This window comes from Cydia splendana, chromosome 16 (genome assembly GCF_910591565.1).
Source record: "Cydia splendana chromosome 16, ilCydSple1.2, whole genome shotgun sequence".
Taxonomy (NCBI): domain Eukaryota; kingdom Metazoa; phylum Arthropoda; class Insecta; order Lepidoptera; family Tortricidae; genus Cydia; species Cydia splendana.
Window position 1 is genome coordinate 10,372,590 of NC_085975.1, and position 15,215 is coordinate 10,387,804.

The following is a 15,215-nucleotide window of genomic DNA, read 5'->3' on the forward strand; positions in this document are numbered from 1 at the left end:
TGGCAATACACTTTTTAGCATTGACTATTGTCTGAATAAGTGCTTCATTAGCTTAATTTCCCAATACTGATTGACGTCAGTACAGTTTTGTTCATAATACAAACCACTTTTCCCACAGTTTTGCTGGAATATTAAGCATATTTTAATTGCTGGATTCCTCTACCTTTTTTTTTTCTCTACCTATTTATAATTATTTGCTAATATAATAATTGTCGGCGAGTAATAAGTTATCAGGTTATCACAACAGATCAATGTTTGTACTTAGCGGATCTTTGGTCAAGAGCCATGACCATGAACAAGGGTCCAATTTGTACTTGTTTAAAAAATTATCATCTTCCTCAAAATATTCCTTGTATTCGGGAAAACATTCCCGAATGCCATCAGACCTTCCAACTCAGAGGGGAACTAGGCCTTTTTAGGATGAGTCTGGTTGCCTCACGAAGTTTTCCTTTTACCGAAAACCGACTGGTAAATATCAAATGATATATGGGACATAAGTTCATTCAACTCATTGGTACGAACGAGGGTTTGAACACCCGAGCTCCGGATTGAAAGTCGCACGCTCTTACCGCTAGGCTACCAGTTTTCGTATAGGTGGGCATTTTCACTTTAAAGTAAACCATTTACTTTTTTTCAAAAATCCATCAACTTTTGGGTTATTTCAATTCAGAATCACGAAGACTATCGAATTAAAAAGAAAAAAAATGTGTCCCAAAAAAAAAGTCAGTTTTGTAACGGATTTTCACATACATTTTGTATGGACCGTTACAAAACTGACACCCAAAATTTGTATGAAAGACTGAGGACACTTTTTTTCTTTGTCTCATTCAATAGTACTCATGATTCTGAGTCTAAATAACACAAAACTTGATGGTGTTTAAAAAAAAGGAAATGGTACCATTTTTTCTGAAAGCCCCCAGGTATATAAAAGTAATGTAAAGTGTGTTACCGTTGTCTCGTCCTCGTGAAGCACCTGGTCGTACTCGGACATGGCCACGCAGAAGATGATCGCGGTCACGTCCTCGAAGCAGTGGATCCATTTCTTTCTCTCCGACCGCTGCCCGCCGACGTCGAACAATCTGGAAGTTTACCACAAACAATTACTACTTTTGAAGCTTTAAGTTGAAGTGTATTAACGCTAAATAGGGTATCTGACTACTACTAGTCAAATCAGTTTGTTTTTTCGAACTGTCAAAACGATTCTGCTACTGTGGAATTTATATGAAACACTAGCATGTGACGTCACAATACCCTATACTCAAATACCCTATTGCTTTCATTTCTAGTACCAATTTCCTAAACTAGGCACAATATCGGAAAGGTTATAGTGTGTTGACTCAAATAAATATTCCATAAGTTTTACTAGATGGCGTTCTCACCCCGATCATAGAGAAATATAGTAAGACAAGAGTGCTCACTCCATACATCAGTTTTGGTAGGTACCAAAAATATTAGTATTTTCATAGTCGACATCTAGCATCGAGTAGCGGAATTATCTGTACTTTAAGTAGTAGTAGTAGTACTGTCAAGTGACAATAGATGTAGCACCGACCGGAAAGGAAAGTCTTATGTTGTTGAGCATTACACTTTCCGGTCGGTGCTACATCTATTGTTATTTGACAGTACTACTACTACTACTTAAAGTACTGATAATTCCGCTACTCGATGCTAGATGTCGACTATGTAATTACTAATATTTTTGGTACCAAAACTGATGTATGGAGTGAGCTCTCTTGTCTTACTATAATTATTTCTCTATGCCCCGTTGCAACTTTATTTAATGGCAATGGTATTTGGGTAATCTCAGATATTCTGGGTAATTCGAGCCCGTGTTTGGAAAAACAGGTAATTTACGGTAATAAATGTGTTTAAAAGTTATGAAGCTCAACATTTAAGTATAAAGGATTTACAATAAATTAAGATATATTTAGGAATCTGATGGCGAATAACACCAACTCTCTGTTAATAAAAGTAATTAATACTTAAATTCGTTTCAAAGATAATAAAGTGGTCTTCAACATAGTGTGCAAACTATGTGACTCAAAGAATAACAATTAACAGAAAAAACACATTATATTATTTCTCATAGAACAATGAGTAACAATGCTGGGACCGCGGTCGCGTCAGTGATTCATATATTATAACCTTTCTTCATACGGCTCTGTACCATAATAACAATCCCGTTTTTAATCACAAACATCATTCATTAAATATCTGCATAACAATGAACCACACCAAAAGGGAAAATACCATATGAGCACATTGTACTCGAAGAAACCGCATTTACGTTTACTTTTAGATTTCATACGAAATCATTCAAATTTGTATATAATTTTAATTATAGACGACGATTACAATGCATGTTTAAAAAATAATGCATTTGTCTAAAGATTAGTTGGATTATAGGTACACTAGCGACCGGCTTCGCACGGGTTAACAAATTATACACCTAAACCTTCCTCAAGAATCACTCTATGGATAGGTGAAAACCGCATGAAAATCCTTTCAGTAGTTTTACAGTTTATCGCGAACAAACATACAAACACACAAACAGACAGACGCGGCGGGGGATTTTGTTTTATAACGTGTAATGAAAATGAAAAGTAACTAAAATCTCAAGTACTTCAACATTATTTGCACTTTAGATGTAGATCTTTCCTGTCGTCCTGTACCTACTTATTACTAAACTTTCCTGTAACATACTTTTAATTAAAGTAGTATACGGACATAAGTTTAAACAGCATCATGTTTAATATTAAGGAAAACTATAATCAAATACACCTAAGAGTAAAAAAGGAAAAATATTTGTAAAAACTGATTTATGGCATAAGGTCACTTTATTCACACCAAAAGCATAAACCGTGGAGGAAAAGTACTAAAGTACCTACTTATCTAACGATTTAATCTAACACGATTCGTCCTACTTTAGTACAAATCTGACTTGGATATAAAGAATTTCCTTTATAGTACAGTCATGACGCCTATTTTTGTGGGACTGTACAATTGTACATTAGTATAGTTTGTCACTTGTGAGTGGTACTTAATCTACAACTCTAAAGTACTTACAACTAGAGAAAAAAATCAAAATTATTATTGTATTAGATGTTAAATACTAAATAAAAAAAAAGCTCGAGTGGTCTAGCTAGTGGTCAGGACGTTAGCCGCGTAAGCAGAAACGCCGGTTCGATTCCGGCCTCGACCACCGGAGAGCTTGGTCACTTTTTCTCTAGTATAGGACATCTATTTCAGCCTATAAAGTATATACTTACTTGAAATTAAGGTTTTTGAAGGAGAAGTGCACTTCGACAATACCAGTAGTTTTGACTCTAGTTCTTAAAATATCTTGTTCGGTGGGCTGGTAGTCTCTCGCACCTAACCGGTCGAGGTCGTCCAAGAAACTGGAAACAAACAGAACACCAGGTTAGACAAGAAATCGCGTAACGAGCGTTTTACACTGATTTATCTATCCCCCTAAGGCCCAGCCATAGTAATGAAAAATCCAGAATTTGCCACTGAAATTAGAACCTTTAGTGCAGGGAATAGAGTTGATTTTGGTTTTGTTTGAAAAATGAACGAAACAAGACAAATGCGACTCTGTTCCAATTGAATATGATTTAAATTTCATCGCACTGAATAAGTACTATAGGTAGGACCTTGGGCCTTAGGAGGGTATGCCATAAATTAAGGTTGAATTGTAGCAATCATGTTGGTTTTTTAAACAGTTATTAATGTCATTATATCAGAAAATCTGACTAATTTAAGTTATAACAGGTCGGTACGACTGGTTGACGCGTAACTATTGTTAAAATGCATAATCTATGCTATAAAGCGGATTTTCACGATTTATACGACTAATCACTTACTAAGATTGTTGTTACGAATTAAGTATAATCGATTTAACGAATTACGTTATGTTCATATCAAACTTGTCGTTTTATTACCTTCATTAGGTACGTGTTATCTTATAAGATATTTAGATTTTGCATGACTAAGAACCATACTGAAAAAAGGGATGAAAACTATGTAATATCTGTGGTATTAGTATCCGAAACAAATGTAACAGTATAGGACGTTTCCGAACGTAGTTTTAAAAAAATGATATGTAATGTCAAATGGGTGACCACACCCTCTTTGCCGGAAGCTTGCCTAACGATAAGTACTACTTGCTGTAAAAACTCAATAACTAAAATAAAACATAAGTGTTCCTCCAAACCTGCGTTTCACTGAACTCCAAATACTACATGGCGCAGTCGTACAAGAGCCAAGCTCCAGTTAAAATAAAACTATAAGAATAAAATAAAAACACAAGAAATCAAGTCAAGATGTCGGGCGTCGAGTACCGCATGCCGGCACCGTTAAATCTTGAGGTAATTGAAGACCTTTATCCGCAATGGCTTAGATTTAAGCAGGCGTTTAGAATATTCGTCTCAGCGGCTGGTTTGGAAAAAATCACGGAGGCCAGAAAAGCATCAGTTCTACTTAACTGTATCGGTCAACCGGCGCAAGAACTATATTTTAATACGCTAAAGAAAGAAAATACAGAAGACACCGCTAAATTAGAAGAGGTAATAACACTGTTTGAAGAATATTTTAAACCGAAATCAAGTGAGGTAATTAACACATGGCAGTTCAACAAAAGAATACAAGAAGAAGGAGAAAACTTTGATTCCTATTACACCGAGCTTCGAAGAATAGCAAAAAATTGTAACTTTGACAAGCAACTGGACCGGATGTTAAGGGACAGAATTGTAGTGGGCGTCAGAGAGCAGCGAGTTCAACAAAAACTGTTGGAAATAAAAGACCTAACACTTGAAAGAGCAGTTGATGTCTGCAGATCGGCGGAGCTTTCCCGAGAACACGCGCGGGTCTTGGCAAAGCAGACCTTGGCGGAGGTGGATGCAGTACAAAGGCGTTCATCAGCGCAGCACTCTAAGCCATCTCAGTCACCACCAAATACTCAAGCTAAGTATAACCTAAGCTCTCTTAATAATAAAAAATATAAATGTAAAAAATGTAACACAGAGCATGGCCCTCGGGCGTGCCCGGCCTATGGCCAGCGATGTGAAAATTGTAACAGGTACAATCATTTTAAAGTTGGGTGTAAATTAATCAATCAGATTGAGTGTTTTGAGCAGGAAAATGAGGAAATGATCTGACTAGTTCGGGTATGTCACTCAAGTAACGAATGTAATTGTGAGTGGACAGAGTCTTTAAAAGTCAATAACAAGTCTGTAATTAATTTTAAGTGTGACACAGGGGCACAGGCAAATATTTTGTCATTAGAAGATCTTAAAAAAGTTGTCGATGATGAAAATAATATAAAACTGTCTGAGACAAGAAGTATTTTAGTGGCTTTTGGAGGATCACGCATTGTTCCTGAAGGAAAAATTACATTAACACTGACACTTAATGATGTTCAGTATAGTACACAGTTTATAATAGTAAAACAAAATGTAAAAGCTATTTTAGGCCTGTGTTCCCTGTTCAAGCTAAACTTCATTCCAAATAAAAATATAAACACAATTGATAAGTCTCAATGGGATAAAAATTCAATTTTTAAAAAATATGGTAAACTGTTTCAGGGTGTTGGAGAGTTTAATGAACCTTTGGTGCTACACACTCAACCGGATGCAGAACCTGTGGTGCGGCCGCCGCGTCGGGTGCCTAACGCAATCAAACCCCGGCTTGCGGAGAAACTAAGATTGTTGGAAGAACGACAGATCATCACCAAGGTCGAACATCCTAAGAATTTTGTGAGTAATCTTGTGATTATAGAAAAAAAAAGACAAATCACTGAGAATATGTCTAGATCCTAAAGATCTTAATAGTGTGCTAGTCAGGGAATACTATTTAATACCTACTCTTGAGGAGATTGTCCCCAGACTGTCAAATAAAAAATATTTTTCAGTGCTTGATCTATCAGAAGGATTTTATAACATAAAATTAGATGAAAAATCCAGTGATCTTTGTACTTTTAATAGCCCGTTTGGCTGCTACAAATTTAATCGGTTGCCCTTTGGGTTGTCTGTAGCACCTGAAATTTTTCAGAAATATAATGAAAGGGCATTTGGGGACATTCCGGGAGTAATAATTTATTGTGATGATTTATTAATATGTGCTGACAGTGAAGCGGAGCATGATGCAATTTTAACAAAGGTGTTTGAAAGAGCTAAAAAACATAATGTGAGATTCAATAAAAATAAATTTCAATATAAAATGAATGAAGTAAAATATTTTGGTCACATTTTCTCTCATGAAGGTATGAAAATTGACCCCGAAAGAATAAAAGCCATTAATAGTATTAAAAGTCCCAGTAATAAAAAAGAGCTACAAGTGTTTCTAGGAATGGTAAATTACCTAAGGAAATTCGTTCCTAACCTAGCTAAAATTGCATCACCACTCCAATTACTTCTTAAGAAAAATGTAGATTGGTTATGGACAGATGTACATGAAAATTCGTTTAATAAAATAAAATTGCATGTCACCGAGGCACCTGTTCTGCAAAACTTTGATGTAAAACAACCGGTGGTTATACAATGTGATGCCTCAAAGGATGGCCTTGGTTGTTGTTTACTTCAAAATGGAAAACCTGTTTGTTTTGCATCGAGGAGTTTGACAGCATCGGAGAGGAATTTCTCACAAATAGAAAAAGAGCTTTTAAGTGTTGTCTGGTCAACCAGGAAATTCCATTACTATATTTATGGGCAAAAGTGCATTGTTCTTAATGATCACAAGCCACTGGAAACCTTACTTAAAAAATCTATACATGAGGTTCCATCGCCCAGACTTCAAAGATTAAAATTAAAATTACTCAAATATGACATTGAATTTCAGTACCTTAAAGGTAAATTTATGTATATTGCTGACCTACTGTCACGTGCTTTCATGACCGGTAATGAAACTGATGAACCAGACATGTATGATGTCATTCACTGTGTTGGCCTAGCAAATAACTTGCAGTGCACTAATGAATTTAAAAAAGAATTAATTTCTGAAACTAATAAAGATACGGAATTGTCAAATCTTAAAGAATTTACTAAAAATGGATGGCCAGATAAAAAACATATTCCTGATAACATGCAATATTATTTTAAATTCAAAAGTGATATTACTGTTGATGATAATTTGTTGTTTATGAATCATAGATTATTAATACCTAAATCTTTACGGACACACATAATGGAAAAATTGCATGAAGGCCATCTTGGTATGACTAAAATGAAAAATCTAGCTAGAAGTATGTATTATTGGCCCAAAATAGATGAACATCTAGATAATTTTGTAAGACAGTGTTTTGTTTGTCAAACTTACCAAAATAACAACACAAAAGAGCCACTATTAAGTCATAACATCCCAGACTTACCTTTCTCAAAGTTAGGAACAGACATAATGGAATATAAAAATAAAAGCTATCTAGTGATATATGACTATTTTTCTAAATGGCTAGAAGTAAAACCAATAAGTAATAAAAGTGCCAAGACTGTCATAAGTAGTCTTATAGATATTTTCTGTATATTTGGTGTACCGAGTGAGATAGTCTGTGATCATGTTCCCTTTGACTCACGAGAATGTAAAAATTTTGCTAACATATGGGGATTTAAATTTACCTATACCAGCCCTAGGTACCCACAGTCGAATGGTATGGCGGAAAGAGCTGTACAAATTGCTAAAAAATTGCTTATTAAATGCCAGGTGGACAACACAGACTACAGATTAGCGCTTTTACAATATAGATCTTCTCCTGTTTGTGGCACTAAGTTTTCACCAGCTGAATTGTTAATGAATAGAAAAATAAAAACTAAATTACCTGTAACATCTACATATTTAAGACCAAGACTGAATATTAATATTAAAAGTGAGTTCCATAAGACTGTATCTAGAAATGTACATAACTATAATGCTAATACCAAAAGTAAAAATAATTTTGTTGTTGGCCAGAAAGTCTGGTTTAAGAAAGACTGTAAGAGTAATAAGTGGCTACAAGGCCAAATTGTTCAAAACAATGGACTGAGGTCCTATGATATTATAGATAATAGTAATGTTAGGTACACTAGGACTTCTTATCATGTTCGACCTGGGTGATTGGTAGTCCTCCGGCGCTCTGCTACTGGTTGAGTGTGGGGCTACATAGATCCTTATATTGTGTATGGTACTTATTATAGACACATTATTAGTCATAAGGTACTTAGTATGTAAGTAGAGGCACATACTGATTTTTTTTTAATACAACTATGTGTAAATCTTTAACCATATTGGTAGTGGTAGTTAAAACTTAGACTTAGTATTTTCATTTGTAATGCAGCGTTACTTAAAAAAAAAAGGGGAAAGAGAATGTATAATTTTTAAAAAAAGAAAGGGGAAGATGTAATATCTGTGGTATTAGTATCCGAAACAAATGTAACAGTATAGGACGTTTCCGAACGTAGTTTTAAAAAAATGATATGTAATGTCAAATGGGTGACCACACCCTCTTTGCCGGAAGCTTGCCTAACGATAAGTACTACTTGCTGTAAAAACTCAATAACTAAAATAAAACATAAGTGTTCCTCCAAACCTGCGTTTCACTGAACTCCAAATACTACAAACTATACTGAACACTGAAACCATGCTGTGTAAACGTGGTTCTTTTTGATCTAGAGATAGGTGATTTGTGTACAATGACTAATCATAATCAGTATCAGATATAGGTATATTAGGTAGGTATAGATAGAGACAGATAAATGGTCAAATGTATCGCAATTCATGTTGATGTTTGCTGTAGGTACTATGTACATCCATCTTCTAATGAAATTAAAGTTTCTCTGACATTATCTCTTGAAATGTAACACTGTCATAAGATTTAATTTATCCCAGTCTCGCTTTTTTAACCAGGCGGCTTAGCACGGTCGCGTTTTTATCCCTTGTCACCATGCCTGTCACGTTCTAACAAGTATGTAAGTGCGAAAGGGACGCGCATAGTGATAGTCGATAAAAATGGAACCGTGCTGAGCCCGCTGGACTTGTCAGACATAATATTTTTGCAACGCAATTGTAAATTGTGTAGCCCCAATCACATTCCAAGCCTTTGTTATTTAGCAACCGTATTGATGTCACATGTCACGCCATCCACATGTTATTAGACAGTTTTCCTGTACTAGGGCAATAGCCCCAATTGGCAACATTAACCTGGCACAGCAGTTAATATGGATTAGCGGCGCCGAGGCACGCCTCGCTCCCCACAATACGTCTAACCAAAACCCATTGTATAGACATCCGGTCAGCCACTAGTTGCAAGCAGACGAAGCACGGCACAGCATACATATTAACGAGTTCACGACGGGACAGCACGCGATTCTTTACTAACTCACAACCCAACAATTACTTTCGGAAGCTCCTATTCTATATAGGAGTGAGATTGTAAATGCGAGCTTGCTCTATGACTATGACATTTACAGTTCAAATTTCCTTGGTATGTAGGTACATTAAATAAGAGGTCGAGAAAGAGAGCAGTCAGTATTGTTGTCTATATTAGGTTATGAATATGTGTTACGAATTTGCAAATGAGTCTTTATATTGAGGCTTTTATCGTACATTAGGCCTAATTGCTGTCGTATACATTAAGCCTGGAATTAACACTATTTTGGCAATACGTTGAAGTATTATTGAGACAAGGATCAAATAATCATGTGACTCATTTCATTAGCTGTCGTTTCCGGGAGCATTGTTGAATTCGAAGAACTCGGACAAAGATCCCTATTTGATCATTTACAAACAAGTGTAAAAATATAATTGAAGTTGATTACAAAAACTCGGTACAATTTCGCAACACAGTTGTTAGTGCCAAATTGCTAAAAGTGATAACTCTATCGCGCGCATTTTGTTAATTAACACGGGAAAGGCGATCATAATAATAACTTGTGATATTTTCATGTAAAATGTATCATTTTTTATCGGTTGCCTAAATAATGTAAATTTTTATTACATAGTCCTTATCATATTGGTTTTTATTACCAAACGGGTAGTTGATTACTACACACATAATTAAAAAATATACTTCAAAATGTGTTTATTAGCAATCCGACTAATTATGCAGGGGCCTGAACAGTAAAATAAAATAAAATTGAATATAAATAGGTTAATTAAATAGAGTTCTGAAAGGTTGAGCTCACATGAGAAGGGCCACTGAAATGCAGGTATGGCGAAGTAATGGCGTTAACACCCAACCTAATTGAGCCGTCCGTCCGTCACGCGACCTTTTTGTTCGATACTTGGCGCATTGCTAACTACCCTTTACCGCCCACTACTGCAGTAAGGTAAAAGTCTCATTATTATTGCTCATTTCTCGGATTGCATCGACCATATTTGATAACGTTAATTCATAAATGTGGCGTCGGCATACGAGCCCCGATGCAAATTATTTCGTCTAGTTCCACGCAACAATTTTGTTTATTCTAATATATTTTACACATGAACATAAAATGACCCAGTAATGGGAACCATAATAGTAATGTTTAATGTAGTTTATTTTGATCGTATAATAAAATTGCATGAGACTTTTATTGCTGAAAAAACGTACTTTTCAAAAACGTTGTCCAAATCGTATTGTCCTCTCCTACAGCACTGCTGCATGCATGGGCTCGAAAGAAAATTGTCAGTAGGATTGGCAGAGCCCTGTTGCTATCCCTAGTATTAGCCCTTTTCACATATGTTGCAATCCTACCCGTCAATAAAAAAAATAAAAATCGTTATTTTTTTTCTTTCAGTACAAACGGTATTTCTTGTATTTGGATTTAGTTATTGCAGAGTATTACCATATAAAATTAAATTACATTAGTATAAGCATTAAATATTAGTAATTTTAAAACTAAAACATTATTTTTGAACAAACGCGAGAACCTCAAAAAATGGGTCTCACTAGACGAAAACATGTGCGCCCCGATGCACCATCGTATGTATATTATTCCATAAAAATAAATTTGTCAAATTCCTCATAATAATAGAATTATTTGAGTAACAAACGTTAACTTAAAATACGAAGATCGAGGAGGTTGATTTAGGATTTTACGATCTGTAATAATCATAATCATAATGTTTAGCGTTGATACGCCACACCTTTGTCATCTTATATTTTGCCTATTTAATGACATTATCTGTTATTTAGTAGAGGTACTGTAGATTTATCATGTCGGCTGTATACACTCGTCGAGAGCCTCTCGCCGAGAGTCTCGGTACCGCTCCGATCCAATCCGAGAAGCGCGAGACAAGACGAGGAAGAGCGAGATGAGAATGGAACAGTATGTACACACTTGTTCTTGGCCTGTCTCGGGGTCTCTCGACGAGTGTGTACAGCCCGCATCAGAAAACAAAAACGCTATCATATTCTATAACCTTTAAACACGTGTCACGAAACGAAACTGATTCGGAACACACGAATAATGTTAATGACCCTTCACCTGTCTAGAATTACGGTCAGTATGCTGACTCATTCTTGTTAATTTAGACTACGCTAGTCGAAGTTTAATCATCGGTTTTCTATTACTCATCTAACTTTAAAACAACATCGAATGATAAGTTCGCCGAGGACAAAAGGTAATGTGGATCTATTAGACAGGTTTAGAAATTATCAACTACTTGAAAGAAAATTTATGAAACATCGCGGGAAAAAGTTTAATTTCTTTGCGCTCGTCCGCTGCTCCAATGACTTAAATTAGCAGAAAAGAAGCATATAAAAATCAGGAGACTTAATCATGCTATATATTCATAATCATAACTAGAACTGTTTCATCTTACATAATTAGGTACAGTATAAAGTAAACAGGAGCCAATCAAATGACGATCCATATAGAGCAATACACATAAATAGCACTTGATTTGATACATTTGTACCGTACAGTAGATATGAGCGCCGATAGGCATTTAGCCGGCGGCGGCGCGCCGGTCAAAATCGGTCGGCGGCGGCGGCGAATCGGCGGCGTGGCCTTGAAACACCTTTGCAAATAAATAATTTATGATTTATGATTTTTGATTAATGAAAAACGAATTCAAACCAAAATTTTACCCGTTAACATGTTTTTGCTGTAAGGAAGTTATAAAATAAGTGCATTTTTCAATTTCAAGCAAAATTTATTCAATAAAGGTACGAAAAAAGTTTTATAAAGTATGAACAGTATCGCGCGGCATCAGAGGCGGTCTTAATCTTGGCGAGGCCCTGGCCGGAAGATCTTTGCGAGGCCCTTATCTTTTGTGCTTAGTAAAAAGTAGCGGATTGACTGTATCAGGGAAACGTCTGGTCGACAGTCCAAAGAGACGAAGTGAGGAAAATCAAGCTCCGTCATTAACCAATTACGACCCAAAAAACAGATTTATGTCAAAAAGTGAGGTCCAGGGCCGAGCTCCACCTAACACCGAAGACCTGTTTCCGACGCCTTCCCATGCGAGGCCAGAAGCTGCAGGTAATGCCAAGTGTGAGCTTGGCTGACGGCCGAATGCCCGGAGCGCCGATTACGGCGCGCCTCTGTGCGAGGCCGAAGGCCAAGCTGCAAGAGAGCAGAGCTTGGAATTGAACTATAGGTCCAGTGTAAGCAAGTCCGAAGGCCGATAAAGACCGAGGCCATAGTGTTAAAGACCTGGAGCTTTCCTGCAGGTGCATTGGTGCGAGGTTAAAGGCCGTGCTGCAGTGAAGCTAAGATCGGAGAAGATCTAATGACCAAGCATTTATTTTAAAAGTGAGGCCGAAAGTTAGGCTCCAAACAGGGCCGAAAACTTGGAGGTTCAGATAGCGTTTTACTTCTATGCGAGCGATGCGAGGCCAAAGATTGGGCTGCGAGAAAGCAAAGCTTGAAATTTGAACAATGGCCAAGCTTATATGAGACCAGATTCCGTTTCCGAGGCCCTTCCGTGATTCCGTGTGAAGCCAACGGCCGGACCTTTGGGCGTGAAAACACTTAATATCTGAAATTAACCCCTTTTAAAGACATTCAATCCATGCTTGCAATGATTAAATTCGCGGTGAATGACGGATGAGCACGCAGAGAAGATGGCCGATGGGGTCGAAAAGTGCTCGAGTGGAGACCACGGACCACGACCAGAGGACGTAGGACGTCCACCCACAAGATGGACAGACGACCGTATTAATGTCGCCGGAAGACGCTGGATGCGGGTCGCTTCCAACCGGTACGTATGGAGGTCCAAGGGGGCCTCAGCAGTGGACGTCTTATGGCCGAGATGATGACAGATGAGCTAGCCAGCTGGCAAAATTAGTCATTTCGTTGCCCTAACAGTACTAGCGCGGTTACCAAACAGAAAAGTTTGAATTTACCATCAATATTTTTTAATTATATGGACCTATAATTATTTATTTATTTATTTAGTTATTTATTATACAATAAGTTACAACTTACAATACCTTTTGAATGTCTATGAGCTATTCAGACTGGCGCTGTTAAAGATCTAAACTAAATAAAATATATATTTCTGATTCTGAAAGGAGTACTATCTAACAAGGTCACGCCGATGCCACGCCGATAGCGCAGCGTCGGCGGCGGAGGCGCGCCGGCGCGGCGCTCATATCTACCGTACAGTTTGATAAAAAAACACTCCGGGAGTGCCGGCAGAAGTGAAAACTCAATGACATTGTAACAGTTTTTCGATCAGGTCACGTGTCCGTCTTACGTCTTACGAATCTTACAGTCACGTGACCTGTCGCGAGTTTAACATTTTTTCCCCATCACAAAAAGTGCACAGCGCCGCTAAAGAAGTTTTCACTTCATAAACATTTTATTACAGCTACCTGTGATAAGAGTCCATACTATTGAGTTACGCAATGTGACGAAGTCACAAGTTATATTAAGTTGAGAGAATGGCTGCGGCTGCACAATTAAATGGCTATTGTTATCAAGCAAAAAACGAAGTGGGCAGTTATAAGGAGTTGTAATGACGAAGTGGCGTGCTTAGCGTCAGTAAACGCGAGTCAATAAGGAGAGATCGGTTCAGAAGGATGTAGACGGGGATTTTCAGGCAAAGGATCATCTTTTCTAATTGTCAATTCCAACAGCAAGTTTATTGTAGCGCCTTATTGACACACGACACGACTTATTAGTGCCAAATTGCCAATACCTATATACGAACGACAATATAAAATTACTAAGACGCTACTAAATTACTAAGCAGAAAGTCTAGTTGCAGCGTGGGAAGGCGAGAGTCAAAGGAATCGGCAACCTAAGTGGCGTGATCGGTGTCAGTAAGTGGGGAATCAAGGACGCCTGGCAGTCTGGAATATCTAAAAATTAAGTTGCCCTTCGGTTTAAGCACGACATACATTTATAAAATGATCGATTGTTAAAATGTTTCCCTAAGTAATCTGAAGAAAACGTTACAAGATTCAAAGCAAATGAAGGATAAGTTGTAATGACAGAGTGGCTCAGTGTCAGTAAGCGCGAGTCAAGGGCAGTTGGTCCGGAGTATGGATCTAGGCGGCTAGGCGGTTGGCACCGTTGGCCGCGCGCCAGCCAGCAAGTTCACAGCGCGTATACAAACAAATCGCGCCGAATAGTCGCATGCTGTTCAACAACTCCAGTTGTTTTCCTTTCGTAAATACGTAAGTCAAAAAATACTTGTTTTCGAAATACTGAAATGGCGTAGAAATGTTCTCCTACACGGAAAGAAAATTATTTTTCCCAATATGGCCACGAAAATAAACATCTTTAACAACTGACGATGTACTCGTATACAGGCCGATCGATCCAAATGGGGCAGTGACGAAAAATCAGAAACGGTGAGATAGCCAGATAGAAGAGGTCGATTTTGGGTATAAATATGCAGGAAAGGATTGTTTGTATGAAATGTTCCGGCTGTCGCTCTCTATCCTTTTAGTAAACATGAAAAATACGAAATTGGACCATGTTGTTGTGATCGTAGATAGGAAGGATTAGCTATCAGTTCCTTTAGTCTACATAGACTAGAGTACAGTCAGATGCAGAGGTGACCCCCCTGCAGGGGGGGGGGGGGGGTCTCAGAACCGAATTTTTAATCTCGGCTGGTTAGGATATTTATTCGAAAATCGTAGAAACTAGTTTACATCATCTCGAATATTTTCAGATTCATCCTCACTGCTCCGTTAAGTCCATTAGGATAGCTTACCCTGTATAAATCGGACAGAAACGTGAATATTAATATCATCCTCCAGTTATATTTATCAGGTCATGTCAATATTTATTTCGTCCGTCACTAACTTACAA

At 37.4% G+C, this 15,215-nt stretch overlaps 1 protein-coding gene across 2 annotated transcripts in view; it reads right to left on the minus strand.

Moving 5' to 3' along the window:
• The window catches only part of LOC134798260 (guanine nucleotide-binding protein G(o) subunit alpha), an 84,529-nt gene that overhangs the window by 6,533 nt on the left and 62,781 nt on the right, over nt 1-15,215 (minus strand). For both annotated transcript variants that reach the window (XM_063770650.1, XM_063770651.1), the window contains exons 5-6: nt 3,270-3,398; nt 950-1,079 (exon numbers count right to left, since the gene is read on the minus strand). In XM_063770650.1, the coding sequence (XP_063626720.1) occupies nt 950-1,079; nt 3,270-3,398 (259 nt within the window). The remainder of the gene's footprint in view (nt 1-949; nt 1,080-3,269; nt 3,399-15,215) is intronic.